Consider the following 17,993-nt stretch of genomic DNA (forward strand, 5'->3'; position numbering starts at 1 on the left):
AGGAAAACTTTGAAAGATGTTCAGAAAGACTGGAGAAGTATAGTTAAAGACCACTTTAAAAAACAAGGACTGGCTCCTTCAAAGGTAATATAAAGAAACATGGCTCAAAGTCTTTGCACAGAGGTGGAAAAGTTTTAATTTTGTGTCTTTTAGCATTTTTATTTTATATTATTATTATTATTATTATTTATTTATGAAGTGATAAATACAGAAATCGTAACATATAAAAAATGTCAAATGTTTGTAATCAAATTTTCAGATTTCTATTTATAAATGTATTACAATTAACATATATTTAAAAAGATAATGCACCATCTACATATTAAAAACGTGAAATATCAGATTTCTATTGTAAAATTAATTGTTTAAATTTTCATGGATAAATTTGCTAGATATTTTTGGTATTAACTTTGCAATATTCACATTTCTTTCGGAGAGGCTTCACTTGCACTTTAAACAACATAAGAGTGGCTTATTTATTTTACTGTAGAGGTCCCAAACGGCTCAGTAGCCGTTGACGGCTCTTTAGGCGACGGATCGAGTCCAGCATTAACCATTTTCTTTTCCCCCCTTTTCATTTATTTTTGGGAGTTACAAAAAAAAGAAAAGGAGCACAAGTAAGCCGAATATCTTCTTTATCCATACGTTGCCGCTTTTATCAAAGTTAGAGCAAAGCCAGAGTGTGTTGGTTTGACTATGCGAGAGGATAACGTTGCTTAGCTAGCTGGGTCACTTGCTGGAAAGAGGCTATACGTGATAGCATAAGCTAACCTCACTCAGCGATACAACCTCGAGACAAGTCGGGACAAGACCAGGTCAGTGGTTGGAAAAATTGTGCATGTTTCCATGCGGACATTGGGCAGTTACATTGTACCGAAGAGACATTGTTACTCTTACCTCTTGGCAAGGGCTCGGCGCATCTGTGAGGGTGTTTTTGGTTAAGGATCGAGGTTATTTTTATTTTTTGCAAAGGCATAGCTAACGTTAGGTGGCTGTCTAGCTCATTAGCCTAGCTTGGCTAAGTGGTTGACTAGTATTCGCTAGCTTCTGAATTTAGCCACTTGTTTTTTTTAGTGTATAAACACACATTTATTTACCTTTTAGTAAAGGTGTCTGGGACGTTTGTGTGCTGATGAAATATCTGTTTACTATTAGATGTTTTTTTCGTGGCTAGTGCTAGCGGATAAACGTTAGCGAGGCTTCAGCTTTAGCTCGGAGGGTGTCCGATTAAAAGACGCAACCGTTGCTCAGTATTGATGATTTGTCAGTGGTTGTTTTTCCCAGCACAGTTAAGTTGTATAGTGTAGTGTATTTCAAGTAGTATGTACCTACACAAGCCAGCTCTCTAATGCTACCCAACCGGCCTGGGTTAGTATGCACAGGGCCCATCTACACCGCCATTTTGTTTTGTTCATCTAATAAAAATCTGTTTTTTTTCTGCGTTACCCCGGGCCTCCCACTAACTGTAAGTAAGCATAACAGTTTGGTAAGGACGAGCAGTCGTAATGTCACTGTGTGATTCAAAGCATGGAGCTGACAAGCGGTGAGCTAAGTGATAGCTGCGAGGTGTTGAAAATACATTATGAAACATCAACGCAGTCCCCCTCCCAACGAGATCACCGAGGGCCTCTGTTAGCATCGAGCTGGTTAGCACCACAGGAGGAAAAAAAAAATAAGAAAAACATCACACATCACCGCTCCTGATGTTTCTGTTTTGCATATATATGTACAAGGCAATGATTCCTGGAGCTACTAGCTGATTTTTGCCCGTCGTAGTTGGTGTTGACCGTTAGCCTTTAGCTTCACGGGGCCTCTTTGTGGTATACGTTGCTGCACTTAGGGCTCCAGTTAATCCCCATACAACATCTAGCTGACCAGCCATCCCACGACCTAATTTTCTAATCTCATCTGGTTATTGAGGCTGGCGCAGCTTCGTAGTTACCGTGTACAACCTTTTTTAAAAAGTAATTAACGAAGGGTTATTTGTTTTTGTTTTTTTAAAGTGATGTGTATAAAAGCAAAAATCGTACATTTTGCTCCTTTGATGATCGTCAGTGCGCAGTAGAAGGCTGCATATTTGAGTCTTCAAACATATCTTTGGAATGTGTTGCTGTTTGTGTTATGCAGCCATCTAATGAGACGTCTTCCCACCTTTCAGTTATTTAATGCTTGAGTCACTGTAGCACAGACCTATATCTCTATAATCACTGTTTTCTAAACACAGACAATTTAGATTGACTTTCTCACGTCAGTATTAATTTTTTTTTTTTATTGAAGCCAAGTGAATGAAATGATATGACGATGTGACAAAGTCTTCACGATCTTAGAGACCCGTGTGTTCGCAGTCATTGTGCCTAATGGGAGTAGGAGGTGGTGGCAGCATTTTAACCTGATGGATGCAGCCAAATCGCTGTGAATTGGACAGATGTCAGTGCCCTGTCTTTTATTGATGTGCAGTAAAATGAGTTCAACCTAAAGGCCTGGCAGTTGCCATGGAGCCGAACCCTCTGTCTCAAGGCATGAAGAATATCATTTATAATGTGTTTCCATAGAAACCATGGTTCTGCTTTTTCCCCACCTTTTTTTGAAATAATGTTCATCTGATAAGCAGTGAACGTCTGCTAACTAGGGTTGAACAGTATAGCCCTAAAATGTCATGATATTTTAAGAAAATTAGCAGTTTGGCATTATCCATCCTTTTCCATTGAGTTGCTGTATTTGATGACACACTTCACGATTTGATGTTTGAATCAATTGAAGCAAGATGACAGCAGCAGCATTGTGGTGCAATAGTAGTGACACAGCATAAGTCAAACGTAGCACAAAAATAGCCTAGGTTTTGTTTTTCCTGGAATGTTTAAGGAGTATAAAATAACTGGTTAACACTTTAGAACAACAGTAAATAAAGTAACTTAACCTTAAGTCTTCCGGAGATGCATGGTATTGTCGCATATTTCTTGGGGTGTTGTGCTTTGGGTTGTGCATTTTAACCACCTGCTCATAGCCCTGCTTCACCACCTTGTAACCACATCAGTAATTTCCATCCACCATTTGCTCTTCCTGTCACATGGAGTGCAGTTAGCAAATTGCTCAGTGGAGCCATTTGTTTACATTTGAATCGCACATCACTAGCTCCTAGTATCTCCTCCTTTATTAGCTGGTTGTACTTGATCATCTGTTTTTGCTTCAAGCACTGAAACAAGTTTTTTTTTTCTACACTCAACAGGAACAGTTTTCTTGCATATTTTACAGAGCACTACTTTGGGAGGGGCTTCTTAGGTACTACGCAGCTCTTGCTATCAGACATGACAGGCTTGTCTTATTGTGTGCACTACAGATCATAAATGTATAATGTTGCTATATATGGTATGACATTTTTATAGCACATAAAAAATTATGCTGGTGTTATTGCTGTATTATAAATGGTGCAGTCATATGCTCCCATTAAACTGTATCCATATGGGCATATAGAGATCTGCTTATCTGAATTTATACAAATAGAAAATAAAACTGACATGTTGGCTCCAGGTTGCTGCTGATACAGTACCGAACCAGTACTAGTGTTCAGTTAATAAGCTGGAGTCTTTTCTCTCTTTTTATATATATATATATATATATATATATATGGCAACAGTAGTCTACACATAAAGTTTTTTCTGACTTTTTGAACCAAATTGTTAAATAAATGCATCCAAAAGGTCTTTATTAAAAATCAGAAATGCACAGTTTATCTAATGTATTTGAATAGTGGATAGCTGGCTAGGGATTGTACTCAGTTGTGGATATGGACAACTGCAGACACTGTCGATAAAGACAGTTTTAAGTCTTGATGAAAGGTGCTGGCTTAGTTAGTACGTTATAGTATCTCTTGAATTGTAGATGGGACCTCGTGGTGAGGGATGACAAATTAAATTAAGGAATGACCCTGGCTATGTGTTAGTCCTATGCAGAGCTTTGCAGACCAATGTCTGCATGTTGTGTCTATGTATTGTCAGAAGGGGGAAGAGCTAAAACTGTGTAGACCAAAAGGTATGTGTTTGCGCTGTTATTTGTCCTTTAGTTTTAACCATTGCCACAGAGAACAAACTCATGTTTCTTTGTAGTGATGTGAAGCCAGGTGTTAAAAGTAATGAACACTGCAGCTCTGTGCTTCTCATACTTATTTTCTTTATTAATATTATTTTTTAACACTTCTTTCTCTCCGTGGTGAACTGCATTATCACCTCCTTTAATGTTCGACCCAACTTTTTAATCAGTCAGCATCCTATGCATGCATATCATCACTGCTACATGCTTTTCTATTTATTAATAAATTTTTTGGCTGTGGGGGACTGCATACAAGCACATTCAAGCACATCTTTGTAGGTTGACTAGCCCAATGCCTACCAAAACAAACGTGAACATGCTACCATGAATTCTACTTTATTCTTTACTGCTTACTGCTCTTTGCACGCTAGTCTCTCCTTTCTAGCTAAGTACTTAACGTTTTGACACACATATTGGAGTAGAGTTGACTAGAAACCTGAAATTCAAATAATATTAACCAAGTTGTCAAGAATGCATTATGTTATCATAAAAATTGCAAGTGCTTTGAAGCAAAGGGCAGTGAAGGCATTCCTGTCGCCTGACTTTTCCAGTCATGTGGCCACAATTCTTGGTTAAATTCAAAACTGTTGCAAACATACAAAGAAAAATTGTTGGCGTCACAGCTGTGAAACGCCTCTAAACCACTGTTGCTTTATTGTTAGCCTCTTCCATGTTGTGTTAAGCTCTCCTGCTAGAAAAGTGGAATTGAACTGAATATATTTGTCTCATAGGAGGTCACTCAGAGGTCACCAATATATTAGTCCAGCTTTTTGAGTCAGGATTGGACCATTATCTGATCCAAAAACTGTGTTGATTCTTGTCTTTATATGTTGTTGATTCACCAAATCCAAGTTAGATGACATTCAGCAATATGTGACAGAAAACTTATGGTCTTACCTATACACGTGCTTAAAAGCTTTCAGTTAATTTTTATGTTACGAAGCTGGTTTCCTCGACTGTTGTCCACATTGTCATAGGGAAGTTGTTTAACTTCATAAGCCCCCTGTCTACAGACAGGTCAGTCAAACCCATATGGAAAAGAAATAGTAAAAACTTATATGTGATTACTCATGACAGTGGCCACTTTCATGAGTAAATCATATAAGGCTTACATGATTTACTCATGAAAGTGGCCACTTTCTCATTACTTTCATATATTGTTTTAGTAAGTATCCAAAACATACAAGTTTCATTATATAATTTTTCAAGGGATCTTATATGCGTTTTCACTCTTATATGCTTTTCATATAAGTTTCACACAAGACAGATACAAACTTTATAAGATTTATATATATCTTTTCCATATGGGAAGTCACACCAGTCTTTACTAAGTTGCTAAGTGTTGAATGAATACCTCAAAATATAAAAACAAATGTTTTTAAATCAGATGTATCGGTCGTAAATGTAGCAGATGTTAAAATATATCAACTTGCAATCCTTTGTTTAAATTACTGATGGACAGGCTGAAAAATTGTGGGCTAATATTGATGTTTACAATAACACTTCAGCTAATAATGAGACAAGAGTTCTTGTGTTTTAATGTTTTTAAATGTATTTTTTGTATTTCCCACCTGTGTCAGAAAAAAAAGAATGTCTCCCTTTAGCCAGTGCAAAAGGAATGTAGGTACATGGCATCTCATTAATTTGTTTAAAAATCAGTAAGTCTGGTATCAGATGATGCTGATATTTGCCAAATATTTTGTTGACATCTTTTTTGTCATTTGAATTGACAAAAAATTTAAAATGGAGGAATATTGCTTCAGACATAGAAGTAAAATTAAACCAGAAAAGCCCCAGAAAATGCTGTAAATTGCCAATTATTCTGATTCGTAGGAAAATAAAAAATAAACTAATCTGAGTGTATTATCCCTACGTGCTGTGTCATTGTGTTTCAGAATATCCTGTTTCATAGAGCTATCTTAAAAGAAAGATTTGCTACACCTATTAATCTGAAAGCAATTATACCTAATGTCAGCTGGAAGAAACATAACTGTATCATATCTGTAATCCCTTGTTAAATATAGTTAAAATTCAGCACTTTCATTCTCTTTCTGTGTATTCTTGTTATCCTTGTCTCTTCTTTCTTCTACAGTCTCAGGGCTCACCATACTCAATGAGCGGACAGCGCAATGTCAGATCGCTCTGGGCAAACTGCAAAGGGGAAGGAAGGCAAAACCAAGTATGCGTCTCTCAACCTGTTTGATACATACAAAGGAAAGAGCCTTGAAACACAAAAGCCTGTTGGTGAGTATTTTCAGAACACACAAGCTTTCACAGCATACATCCAGAGGGGGTGTATTATGAATTGGATTCAGCATAGCCAGGCTTTCTTTGAATTAGCTGGTTTGGTAAAACCTGAAAGTCAGAGCTTATGGCTATCACAACATATCATAATATGTAGATAATAACATTGTTATTATCTACATCCTCAACATACATCACTTTCTAAGCAGTTGTAACAGATTTCAAAGGGCTCTAATTAAATTCTGCCAGGTGGTGTGGTTTAGTAAAAACCTGTGCTGTCACTGATCATTTGAACCTTAAACAAACAGATCTCAGTCGGATCTGCTCATTAGTGTGATTACAATTTTCTCGCTGTACTGTGTTTCCACCAACTAATGCAACTTTGAAGTGTTAGCTTAGGGTCTCCTTAATGGCGCTGCTTTTTAATACACAAAGTTTATCTATATGTCTATCTATCTATCTATCAGCACTGTTTTTTGATGAAACTGTGTTATACTGTTTGTTATTGACTAGTGTTTGCACAGACGTGTTAAAGAAATAACAAAGGGAAAAGGGGGTCCTGGAGGGTGAATGGCTCTTGAGGCTCGATGTATTAGCTGAGCTCCAGAGACACTGAGGCTGACCAGAGACAGAGGCTTACTTGTGGATGCTGTTTGACTTCTATGCTGAGACCCCAGTTTATGTTTTATTCAGAGGCTGCCCTCTAGATTCAAGCAGCTGTCCCCTTTCCCCGACTACAGACTTGCCCCCTCTTACACAGTGAAGGCCTGAAGCTGCTGTGGTTGCTCTGAGCCTTGGGAAAACAAATGAGGGATTGATATTCAGAACGGCTTCGCTTTTAGGCTTTTCCATGGTTCTGTAAGCATCAATGTGCTAATGCTGCTCTATAAAATTGTAATTGAAGTGGGTTTACTGAATGTTTTTAATAACGTCAAGAGAGTTTTTTGTTTGTTTGTTTAAAAAAAAAAAATCCACATTCATTAGAATCACCAGACCAAAACTACCACGTTTTTAGCCTTCTCAGTGATTCAGCACCCTAATTTTACATCCAGAAAATAATCAGAACGCCATCCCTGTTTTCAGGCTCCCTCTGGATTTCACCAGTGTAGGGTTTCAATGGTCCATCTGTGCTAGCGACTTCCTGCTGTTGCAACCAAATTTCCCCTTGTGGGACAATTAAAGAATTATTTCTTTTCTATTCTATTCTATTCTATCTTGTTTCCATATTAGTTCCCCCACGCCATGGCCTGCAATCTCTTGGTAAAGTTGCCTCTGCGCGGCGTATGCCACCCCCTGCCAACCTGCCCAGTCTGAAGGCAGAGAACAAAGGCAACGATCCTAACGTCTCGCTCGTTCCCAAAGACGGCACAGGATGGGCAAGCAAACAGGAAGCAGCAGACCCAAAGAGGTAAGAAAGCTGTAATCAAACACCTTCAAGTTATTGGGTGTTAATGTAACAAGTAGTTTTATTCTTGTGTGATTGCTTGTTGCATTCGGTCTGAAGACTTGTATGTCTGCTTTTTCCCTCTCAGTACCGATGCATTGTCAGCACCGCAGCCGGAGTCGCAGCAGCCTGTGGCTTCACAGACACCTGCACCGACCCGCCCGAGAACCCCGCAAGCTTCAGAGGTACACGTTATCTCCATAACATTAAAACAGAATATACCCTGAGTAATGGTTGCCGAAAGACATCTAGCACTGCTAGCTGGCATGTATCATATGGTATTTGACTTTGTGTGTGCACCGTGTTCAGGCTCTGGCCCCAGCTTCAACCCAGGCCGTAGGGGCAAGGTCCTGGGCACAGGCCAGTGGAACACATGGAACACAAGGGGATGGTGAGTCCTTCTTTTGCTGCATGTCCTTCAATGGGTTTGTTTGTTTGCAACTCAGCCCCTCTTTTCATCATCTGTTTTTGCAGGTGGAAAGGGATCAAACCTACCGTCGCCATTCTCTCGCGAGGAATTTCCCACCCTGCAGGCGGCTGGCGACCAGGACAAAGCTGGCAAAGAACAGGGCACTGCAGATCAGTGGTATGGGCCCGGACCAAGCCTCCGCCCCCAGAGTGAGTAATGCAAGCTTTGTCTCTAATAATTTGTCATCCACTTATTTGTCTATGGTAGTTTGGAGAGAAACACCTCGGGCAGGATTTTCATTTGTATTTATTTATTTTTGAACTTTACTAATTGACAGTATTGATATTCATTGCTCTTCACATTCATAATCATAAAAAATGACTTTCCATTCTTGTTCTGATTACATAAAAGTCCATAAATCATACTAACCACTCCGTCCTCTCCTGTCTTCACTGTCCTCAGACGTTACAAGTTGGCGGGATGGTGGGGGCCGAGCCCTGGCACCCACCCTGCCTGGGGAGGGGGTAACCGAGGGTGGCACTGGTGGAGCTCTGGTGATGGATGGGGCAGCAGGGGTCCCCCCTCCAAACTCACAGAACCACGGGCCACCTAGGAACCCTCCTGCAGGCAGCCCCGCCCTGCCCTTGCCCCAGCCTCCTGTGGGGCCTGGGTTCCCCCAATATCGAGGGATCATACCCCCCTTCGTAAGTGTTAGTTTTCTTTTATTAGCATTTATCTTTATCTTCTCGCCCAAATAAATAAACAAACAAAAACAAAAGAAATGGGTGTCTGAACTGGATCTGTTATTACTCCCTAGATGTATCCTCCCTATCTGCCCTTCCCGGGCCCCTATGGGCCTCAAGGGCCCTACAGGTACCCACCACCTGGTGAAGGGACAGCTCCAAGGTATGTTCACTGAGATGCTACTTCATCTACTTTTAATTTCACTGTGGAGGGAAAATGTTCTTCAGTGCAGTCAAATGGCCTATAGTTTAACTCCTAAGTAATCAAGAGCTGCTTTTTTTGGGCCATGCTTTTTTTTTTTTTTTTTTTTCCATCATATCCCTTAAAAAAGAACCTCCCCCATTATTTCAGGTTCTCTCGTGGGCCAGTTGGTCCTGAGAGCAGGTCACAGGGCGGTCCACGCGATGTGGGTGGAGAGGTGGTAAAGCGACCCTCCATTTTAAAACAAGACGATTTGAAGGAGCTAGATGAGCTGGACCACGATGGAGACGAAGGCTGGGCAGGTAAAAAAAAAAAAATTAAAATTAAATTCCATTCACAAAGGTGAAACATCATAAAACTGGTTCTAAGTTTGTAAGCCACCTCCAAATATACACTAAAACAGTGTTTTTGTTAAATGAAGTTATTTTCTTTTTGAAGTTGTTCCTATCTATAATAAAAACAGAATGTTTTCTGTTTGGAAGAAGGCTCTAAAGCATGCAGAAACTGAAATTTTAACAAATGGCTTTAAAACAATAATAATTGGTTACTTTTAATGTTGTTACAGACCTAGAACAAGAGTCATAACCTTCTGTGTTTTAAGTAAAGACTTGTTTTTGTGTGTCTTGCTTATGCAAGTTAATTTAGTTCAGCTGTGCAGAGCGTGTTCTGCCGAGCCTTCCTTTTTCTGCTTTCGAGGATTGCTGTTGTTGGTGCATATCAAATTTCATGCTGATCCGTCCAGCATGGTTTAAGTTGCTGGAGGGAGGGAGAAGGATTAGTGATGGTTGCTGAATAATGTTACACTGTGGATGTTTGGCACAAACATGGTTCTGATGGCTTCCATTTTGTTTTTTGTTGTTTTGCTGAAACAGGAGCTCATGAGGAGATAGATTACTCCGCCAAGCTGAAGTTCAGCGATGATGAAGGAGAGGAAGAGGGAGAAGAGGATAGAAATGAGAGCAAGATTGATCCGCGGTGAGTGACCAAGTACATTTAATGTGTGATAAATTACAGTACTCTTGGGGGGGGCGGGGGTTGTTGTTGTTGTTTTTCTAGATATTATTCACTTACATTTTTTGTCCTCAGTGATCAGCAGAGGTCTCAGGATGCCCCCAATGCAACCTCTCACTCTCGAGCCTCAGACAGCGGTGGAGAGACCCGCAGGACCCCTCCCTCTAATGTTGACAATGGCCCCCAACCCCCCTCCAGCAAGCCAGGATGGGCCGAGGAGGGAGGTAGTGGTTGGGTGAGCCAGGGAGCGCCATCCGCCTATCAGGTACTGTGTTGAACAGCAGTAACAACAAGACATTTTTCACTGCAGGAACCTGTGGGCTCTTTTAGGAACCATCCCTTTAGGACCTCTTAAAGGGGTGTTTTCAGACCAAAAAAACCTTACCTATAACTACTATGTAGGTGAGGAAGAGAAGCAACGTAAAATTGTCCTCTTGAATCCCTCAATTTTTTGGGGGGTTTTTTGGAACAGGAAGATTTGTGGTGAATCCTACACCGCAATGGGAACAGGCTTAAACGGGCTGATTTGGGGTTGTAAATGTGTGCTCTGAGTTCCTGCAGTGGATAAGGCCCTATGGTTTTACCTTACATTGAGGCCTTGTGAAGTTTTCAAATTGAAAACAGGTTACAGAGTTAATTCTGTTAAGGCAAGACTTTTTTAGTGGGCAGGCATGTGTGAGTGTCTGTATTTTGCATCAGTGTAGATCATTGTGGTGGACCTTAGCTAACTGTGTCTGCCTGTATACAGGGGCGCAGGCCTGGATTGGGTGGTCCCCAGGAGCAGCCCTCCCCCCCACCTGGGCCGCTCCTCGGACCAGGGCCCTACTCCTTTTACCGACAGGTAGACATCAGGACAGGGCCTCATAGAATAATCATTTCTGTCATTGCCTCATCCGCCACCTACGGGTCTTATAGCCAAGCCATTTTTAGTTTTAAGTTCCCTTTTCCCCCCCCTTCACTTTGGTTTTTGTTACAGTGGAGATTATCATTCATACATACATTTCTACTTTTTAAAAGATTACAGTAATTTCACTTGGAAGGTTAAAAACGTCATGATAAAACATTCAGTGTTTTCTAACTCCTCAGGATCGGCCCCACAATCAGGGAGCCTCTCTTGGCCAGGGGAAACCTGCCCCTGCCCAGCATCAACCAGCAGCAGGAGCCCCTAACCCTCTTACACAGCCTGGTCTGCTGGTTCATGCAGCCCAGGGGGATGATGAGGACGAGACGTGGCGTCAGCGCAGGAAGCAGTCATCCTCTGAGATTTCTGCTGCTGTTGAGCGAGCTCGTCGCAGGCGTGAAGAGGAAGAACGCAGGATGGAGGAGGAGAGACGTGCAGCCTGTGCGGAAAAGCTGAAGAGGCTGGATGAAAAGCAGCAGCAGCAGAGCAGCAACACAAGTGCTGCTGGTGGTGGTGGCGGCAGCAAAACCCCTAGCCTTGATGGAAATTCAACAGCTGCTACGGCAGGCAGCCCAAGTCCATCAGTTTCAGCTTCCTCCCCTAATATCAGCCAGCCTCCTTCCCCCTGCGTGGACTCTGAGGAGCCTCCAGTGCTAACTGTCCCGTCGGGGACAGGTCCAGCTGGTAATGACCGCCAGCGACCCAGCAGCAACAGCAGTTACGACTCTGGTGCAGGTGAGTTTCTCAGATGCAAATGGCCTGAAACACAGACCTATCATCAAGAAGCATTCGAGTAAATAACATTTCTATTCTTTATTTAATATAGCATTTTAAGTAAATACACCACATAACAATCATGATGACTACAGATTTAACCCTGCAACTTTGTTCTTGATTTAGATACCCAACAGTGTCCCCAGTTGGCTGCACCACAGCCGCAGCAGCCCACACTGGATGTACCTTTACTAGGAGAGAGTAAGGAAGAAGCTGTGAGCACTCCTCACATTCGTACAGGAAGTGGAGGCGAAAGAGGAATCGACCAAGTAAAGGTCGAAAATATCGGAGGGGGATCCGGTCGTCAAGCTGGTGGCCCTCCTGGCCAGGGCTACTCAAAGTATCAGAAGTCTCTTCCACCTCGATTTCAGAGGCAGCAGCAGGTTTGTTTTTGTTTTTTTTTTCCAAACGTAAGAGAGAAATTCAGTTAAAAGTTGTTGTTGCATTCTGAATGAGCAGGGCCACTGTGATTTTCTCTTTTTACTTTTTTTTCCTCAAAGGGATGTGCTTTTAAACAACCTGAGTGATTGCATTTTTCCATTCACTTCTCTGTAGGAGCAACTCCTAAAGCAACAGCAGCAGTGGCAACAGCAGCAACAGCACAGCCAGGCATCACAAAGTCAGCTGTCCCCACAGACCCAGGCTCCACAAGGTCCTTCACCAGGTTCAACTCCCCAGCCTGTACCTGGACCTAAACAGGGCGGACCCTTGTATCAACCTGGCGGTATGGTTCGACCTCCACCCTTACCATTGAATTTTGACCCTCGGTGGATGATGATGCCCTACATGGACCCTCGTATGATACAGAGTCGCCCTTCACCCATGGAATACTATCAGGCCGGCATGCATCCTTCTGGTGAGTGGATGCATAAACACAAGTAATAAAATTAAATCAGGAAATATTGCAGTATAGTGAAGTCACAATGTTGGCTGTTGACTTAGATATTTTTCTTAAAATTTTACTCAGGGCTTATTGGGCGTGAGCGGTCTGATTCTGGGGGGTCTGGTTCAGACCCCTTTGACAGACAGCAACAGCATCCAGGGCATCCTCACCGTGGGACTCCCCCTATGGATCCTAAGCTGGCCTGGGGGCCTGAGGTGTTCCCTGGAGGAGGGGAAAACCGTGGGCTAACTTCTCCCCTGAGACAGAAGCAGGCATCAGAGGATGATGATGTGGCCAAAGGGCCCAGGTATGGATACTCGTTTTGTTTGAGTGAGATCGAAGATAAAACCTCCTTCTTTACTGTTAGATTGTTGCTATATAGAGCAATTATAAAAGTGTCCATGTAAGTTTGTATTGTTTTTTTTTTCTTTATCATCTGTGTTTTCATTTATTGAGTGAATAAGTTGCTATTTTGTTTTCTGTCTTTCTTTATCATAGGAGCGACACTCCTCCACACCGCATGCGAGAGGGTGGATTGGGACCCATTCAGCAGCCCAGCTCTGCATCTGGGACATCCAATCAAACCCCACCCCCTGTTGGCAACCAGGGAGGCAGCCATCACCCTCATCACTACATCGGCGGACAGGGCAACTACAGCAACTTCCCCGATCAGGGCGCAAGGATACCTCCTCACCAGCATCAGAGGGCGGGTGAAAGGGGAAGCCAGCCACATGGGTTCCCCCACCAGGATGAAGGGCCTGCCCGAGGAGCTCAGCAGGGCCAGATATGGGGAGCCCCACATCCTCACTATGATCGTAGCGGGCGCCCAGATCATCCTCCTGTTGAAAGCAACTCTCACCTCCACCACCCTCACAGCCACCACCCTCAACAGCCTCACTTCCCTCTCCATCCCCATAAGCCAGAGAACAGAGGTGGTGAGGCCCCAGCTAAGAAGACTGACTCTTCTCCTCCTCTTCACCAACCTTCCCTCTCATCCTCCTGCTCCTCTTCCTCCTCTTCCTCCTCCGCCAGGGAGGATGGGAATGTCAAAGTGGCACCGCACCATCACCCATCACAGAGAGAGAGCGAAACCAATGTCGGGCACAGTCACGCTGAAAGAGGCAGCAGTGGTAACGCTGGAGGTGGTGGCCATGTGAAACAAGAGAAGACAGGTCCGGCATATACTTCCCATTCAGCCAACACTTCTAGCCCACCTCTGGCTCAACTTGGCAGCCACAGTCAGCCCCCACAGCAGCAGCATCCTCATCCTAAATCAAACCAAAGAGGAGGGCGGGAGCATAAGACAGAGACACACTGGGGTCCACGGCCTGGCAGCAATACTACTGGGGGTTCCTCTCACGGAAGGAGGGGCAACAATGCAGGAGGTGGGAACAACTCCCGTGGAGGAGAGGACTCTTCCAACACTCCATTGGACCACAAACCCTCCAACCAATCAGGAGGGAGCAATGCCAACAGGAGGGCTGGGCCCATTAAGAAGCCAGTGCTGAAAGAAATCAAGAGAGAGGCAATGGATGCAGATGGAGGAGAAAAACAAGGCACAGGATTTGGAAAAGATAAAGAGCAAGATGGTGGACAGCCTGTCTCTATGAAGCAGGATGCCTCCTCCAACTCTCAGAACACATCAGTTTCATCTAAGGACGAGCCACCCCAGACAGCCAAACCCAGAAATGGTGGAAAAGAGCGATCCTCAGCTGGAGGAGGGTCAGGTAGAGGTCAAAAAGATGTAGACACTACTTCATCAGGTTTTTCAGGGTCCTCCTCCAGGAGAGACAGAGACCGTTCCTTTGAAAAGGGAGGCAACATCTCTCACCACCAAGGAGTCCCCCAGAAAGGCGGCAGAGCCAGCAGAGGAAGAGGGGGAGAATTCTATGGGCGAGGCCGTGGGTACCGGGGCACCTACACGGCCAGTGCTGGACCCACAGGTGGAAGCCGGGGCAGAATGGGTGGCAGGAGTGGAAGAGACTACCGCTCAACAGCCGGTGGTGGCCATCATCAGGAATCCAAGGGTGAAGGAGCCAGTGGAAGGCATGGTCAAGATCGGTCCCAGCATAACCCAGCCAGGGCCAGAAACCGCAGTGAAACCCGCAGTGAGGGCTCAGAGTATGAAGAAATCCCCAAGAGGAGGAGGGAGAGAGGCTCTGAGACGGGCAGTGAGAGTGGAGCAAGCGATGTCGGCCACTCGGACAAAGAAGACAGCCAGAAACTGAACACCAAGAATGGCTCTGATAACACCACTAGCAGTGTAAACATTTCATCTGCTCCACCCAGAGGCTCCCAGGCCCGTGTCTTCACCCCTAGGGGTGTGCCCTCTAGAAGGGGCAGGGGTGGCGGAGGTGGAGGAGGAAACATCTACAGGAGTAGTGGCAATATGGGAGCAACAGCTGGGGGACACCGTGTTGGGCCCAGCTCAGGCTCGCATGGTGGGTCCTCCAAGTCTTCAGCTTCAGCCCGGAAACAGCAAGGTCCGCCACAGAGCTCTGGGCATAAAGACTTAGGCCGAGGAGGAAATGCTGGTGAGAAGAAGGACAAGGTGGCTGATGGAAGTCAAACTCAAAGTCAGGGGACCAACCCCCCTCAGCCGTCTCTGCCTGCTACAACAACCTCTGCTACTCTGGTTTCCACTGAAAATGGTGGAGTTGCGACCCAGCAAACTTCTGCAAAACCTGTGTCAAACTCTGGAGGGCCAAATGCTCTTCCTCTTCCTTCTAATCGTGGCTTTGAGCGACCACCTAGGCGCCGTCGTCATGGGCGATCCCAGCACCAGCAGGACAAACCGCCCCGTTTCCGGAAACTGAAGGAGCGGGAGAATGCTGCTCGTATCAACGGCAGTGTGGGGGTCATTGGTGGAGAAAGGCCCTCATCTCCTTCCATGAATTCTGTGCAAGATGGTAACGGAGCCCCAGTCTCTGCTCCCATGACAGGAAATGCCCAGAATGCTACCCACAACGCCACATTAACGGCCAACAGTAACAACAGTGGCGGGCATCTCAGTAATGCGAACAGCCACCACCATCACCACTACAACCAGGGCAGTGTGGGTCCCACGCACCCACAGCACCCCCACGGTGCCAAGTCGCCTGACTTCACCAACCAGAACTCAGACCAAGCCAATGAGGAGTGGGAGACGGCTTCTGAGAGCAGCGACTTCACAGAGTTCAGAGACAGAGAGGGGGGAGGGGGAGGAGGAGGGAAGTCGTATGCTTCTCATCATCACCACCACATGGGAAGAGGCGGAGGAGGAGGAGGCGGCAGCATCGTGGAGCGTGAGATGACGGGTAAAGAACCCTCTGCTAACAAACGAAGCTTCTCGAGTCAGCGTCCTGGGATGGAGCGGCAGAACCGGAGGGTCAATGCCGGAGGACCTGGAGGTGGCGGAGGGGGGGGAAGAGGCCCCCGTGGCCCACCTGGCGGCGGCCCTGGTGGACCTGGCAGCGGAGGCGGCAACCGGGGAGAGAAGCGTGGCAACTGGCCCTCACCGAAAAATAGGAAGTGACGGAATATGCGACATTTCAGTTAAACCCCACCCACATTAACCCCCACCCTGTTACGCCTTTAATCCCTTTTGATCGTAATTTCACAGCTTATCTGTTGGCATTAGTGCTTTGTACAGTAAATGGAGATGGTATTCACCCCTCCTTCCCCACCCAGTCACCTCTTTCACCTTTGCATCATCCTCGTATCTGCCGTCCGTTCTTGTAATTTTCTCAGTTTGTTCCATCTTGCTCTCTGTTCATTTGTGCCCCACCCTCTTTTTTTTTTTTTTTTTTTTTTTTTTTTTTTTTTTTTTTAACTCTTCCTCACCCCGGTTGGATTTGACAAGCATGTGATTGTTCAATTGGTGGGCGGGGGGGTTACACCTCATTTTGACAGAAGACAGTCACACTGAGCTCCACACACAGTCACACATACAAGCACAAATGTGACATCTTTAAAACCCCCACAAAGAGCATGTGAGGTCACTTGAGCGCAGAAGGAAAATGTGGGATTAAATTGGCATGAATATTTGGATCGGCCAAACTTTTATATTTATGTGTCTGTGTATATTTCTGTCACACTCTGGCCTCGTGTGGTTTTCTGTATTGCAGTTGTGCATCACTTCCTTCACAAGTGAAAGGGGTGCAGCTACATCTTTTAATAAGAACAATGTACCATACGACGTTTTGTTTCTGTCTTTTGTTTGGCCTCGTGTCAGCTCTGATTTTTCAGCCTCGTGAGGAATTTTAGGAGTGTGTGTGTGTGTGTGTGCGCGCGCGCGTGTTTTCTCTCTTCAACAAAGCAAGTCATTAAACTAAATTTTTACTAAAAATGTCCAAATTCCTCCTCTGACTGACTTTTTGGTCCGATTACTGTGATGAGACCTGTTAAAGTACTACTGCTCAGTGATTGGTCTTTATATCAATGTTTCTGCTGCTTGTTCAGGTCGATGGTTTGAATTTTGTTTTTATTTTTTGAATGATCTGCTCTGACATTTCATTATAATTATAATTGTTATTTTCTTTTTTCTTTAAAGAGGAGGTTTTTGGCCTCGTCGTAGCATCTTCACCTGCAGAATTTCTGCACACTGCAAAAATCTAAAGTTTCCCCCCACAGACAGTAGTTTGAAGCTCCCTTTCTTTGAGTTCCGTTTGCCCTCCTGAAGACTGTATCGATGGCGTGATGGCTTTATTTTAATATCTATTATTTTCTCGGGGTGACTTCCATTTTAATGGAAATGTGTTTTTTCCCTCCTTTCAAGTTGGGGGGAATGAATTAAATGAAAATGTAGGTCATGCTAGAATAAAGCAGATGTTTGACTTTTCCTGAAATTGTTTATGCTTCGATAGATGATCGAGTATGTTCTAATAAGCACTCCTTGTAGTATAACAAACATCCACTGTTGCTGGTTCTTTTCCTCTTCTTTTGTGTTAATGACTTGGGCAAGTTACACATGATAAAGCAGGACGGGGTACTCTGTCTGGGCCCAGAGTACACAGCTAAGGCCAAGTGTTGTACACCCCTCTGCTTGTCGTAGCGGAGGCTCCTCGCACCAAGAAGGACTCCTTGTCTGAGGTATGAAGTATTTTTCACAGGCGTGTTTACTCGGGAAGGCTGTTTTCGTTTGGACGGCAGCAAGCGGGAGCTCAAATTAAAATTCAGGACTTAAAGCCAAACCAGGGGGTGACCGAGCGCCGCCTTCTGCAGTTTGCTGCACGGTTTTCAAGATTTTACTTGCAACAATTAATGCTGACCTGAAGTGAGGAAATGTGGGATCGATGTAAGATTACACACTCAAACA

At 44.3% G+C, this 17,993-nt stretch overlaps 1 protein-coding gene across 3 annotated transcripts; it reads left to right on the forward strand.

Annotated features, from left to right (window-relative positions):
* The first annotated feature begins 478 nt into the window (after positions 1-478).
* prrc2a (proline-rich coiled-coil 2A) lies at positions 479-16,871 on the forward strand. 3 transcript variants are annotated; one of them, XM_005936249.2, is made up of 17 exons: positions 479-617; positions 6,179-6,330; positions 7,561-7,738; positions 7,863-7,959; positions 8,084-8,165; positions 8,249-8,392; positions 8,646-8,887; positions 9,001-9,089; positions 9,279-9,430; positions 10,001-10,103; positions 10,215-10,404; positions 10,888-10,980; positions 11,226-11,775; positions 11,941-12,197; positions 12,370-12,670; positions 12,782-13,004; positions 13,196-16,871. In XM_005936249.2, exons 2-17 carry the CDS (start codon positions 6,216-6,218, stop codon positions 16,209-16,211), a joined length of 5,832 nt encoding a protein of 1,943 aa, XP_005936311.1. In that variant the 5' UTR covers positions 479-617; positions 6,179-6,215; the 3' UTR covers positions 16,212-16,871. The 3 variants fall into 3 exon arrangements, with proteins under 3 accessions (XP_005936311.1, XP_005936310.1, XP_005936312.1); XM_005936248.3 differs by having other exon boundaries at positions 485-815; XM_005936250.3 differs by lacking the exon at positions 10,888-10,980 and having other exon boundaries at positions 486-815.
* The last annotated feature ends 1,122 nt before the right edge of the window (positions 16,872-17,993 follow it).

The sequence above is a fragment of the Haplochromis burtoni genome, unplaced genomic scaffold, assembly GCF_018398535.1.
Source record: "Haplochromis burtoni strain Fernald_Lab_line unplaced genomic scaffold, NCSU_Asbu1 Contig_200, whole genome shotgun sequence".
Taxonomy (NCBI): Eukaryota; Metazoa; Chordata; class Actinopteri; order Cichliformes; family Cichlidae; genus Haplochromis; species Haplochromis burtoni.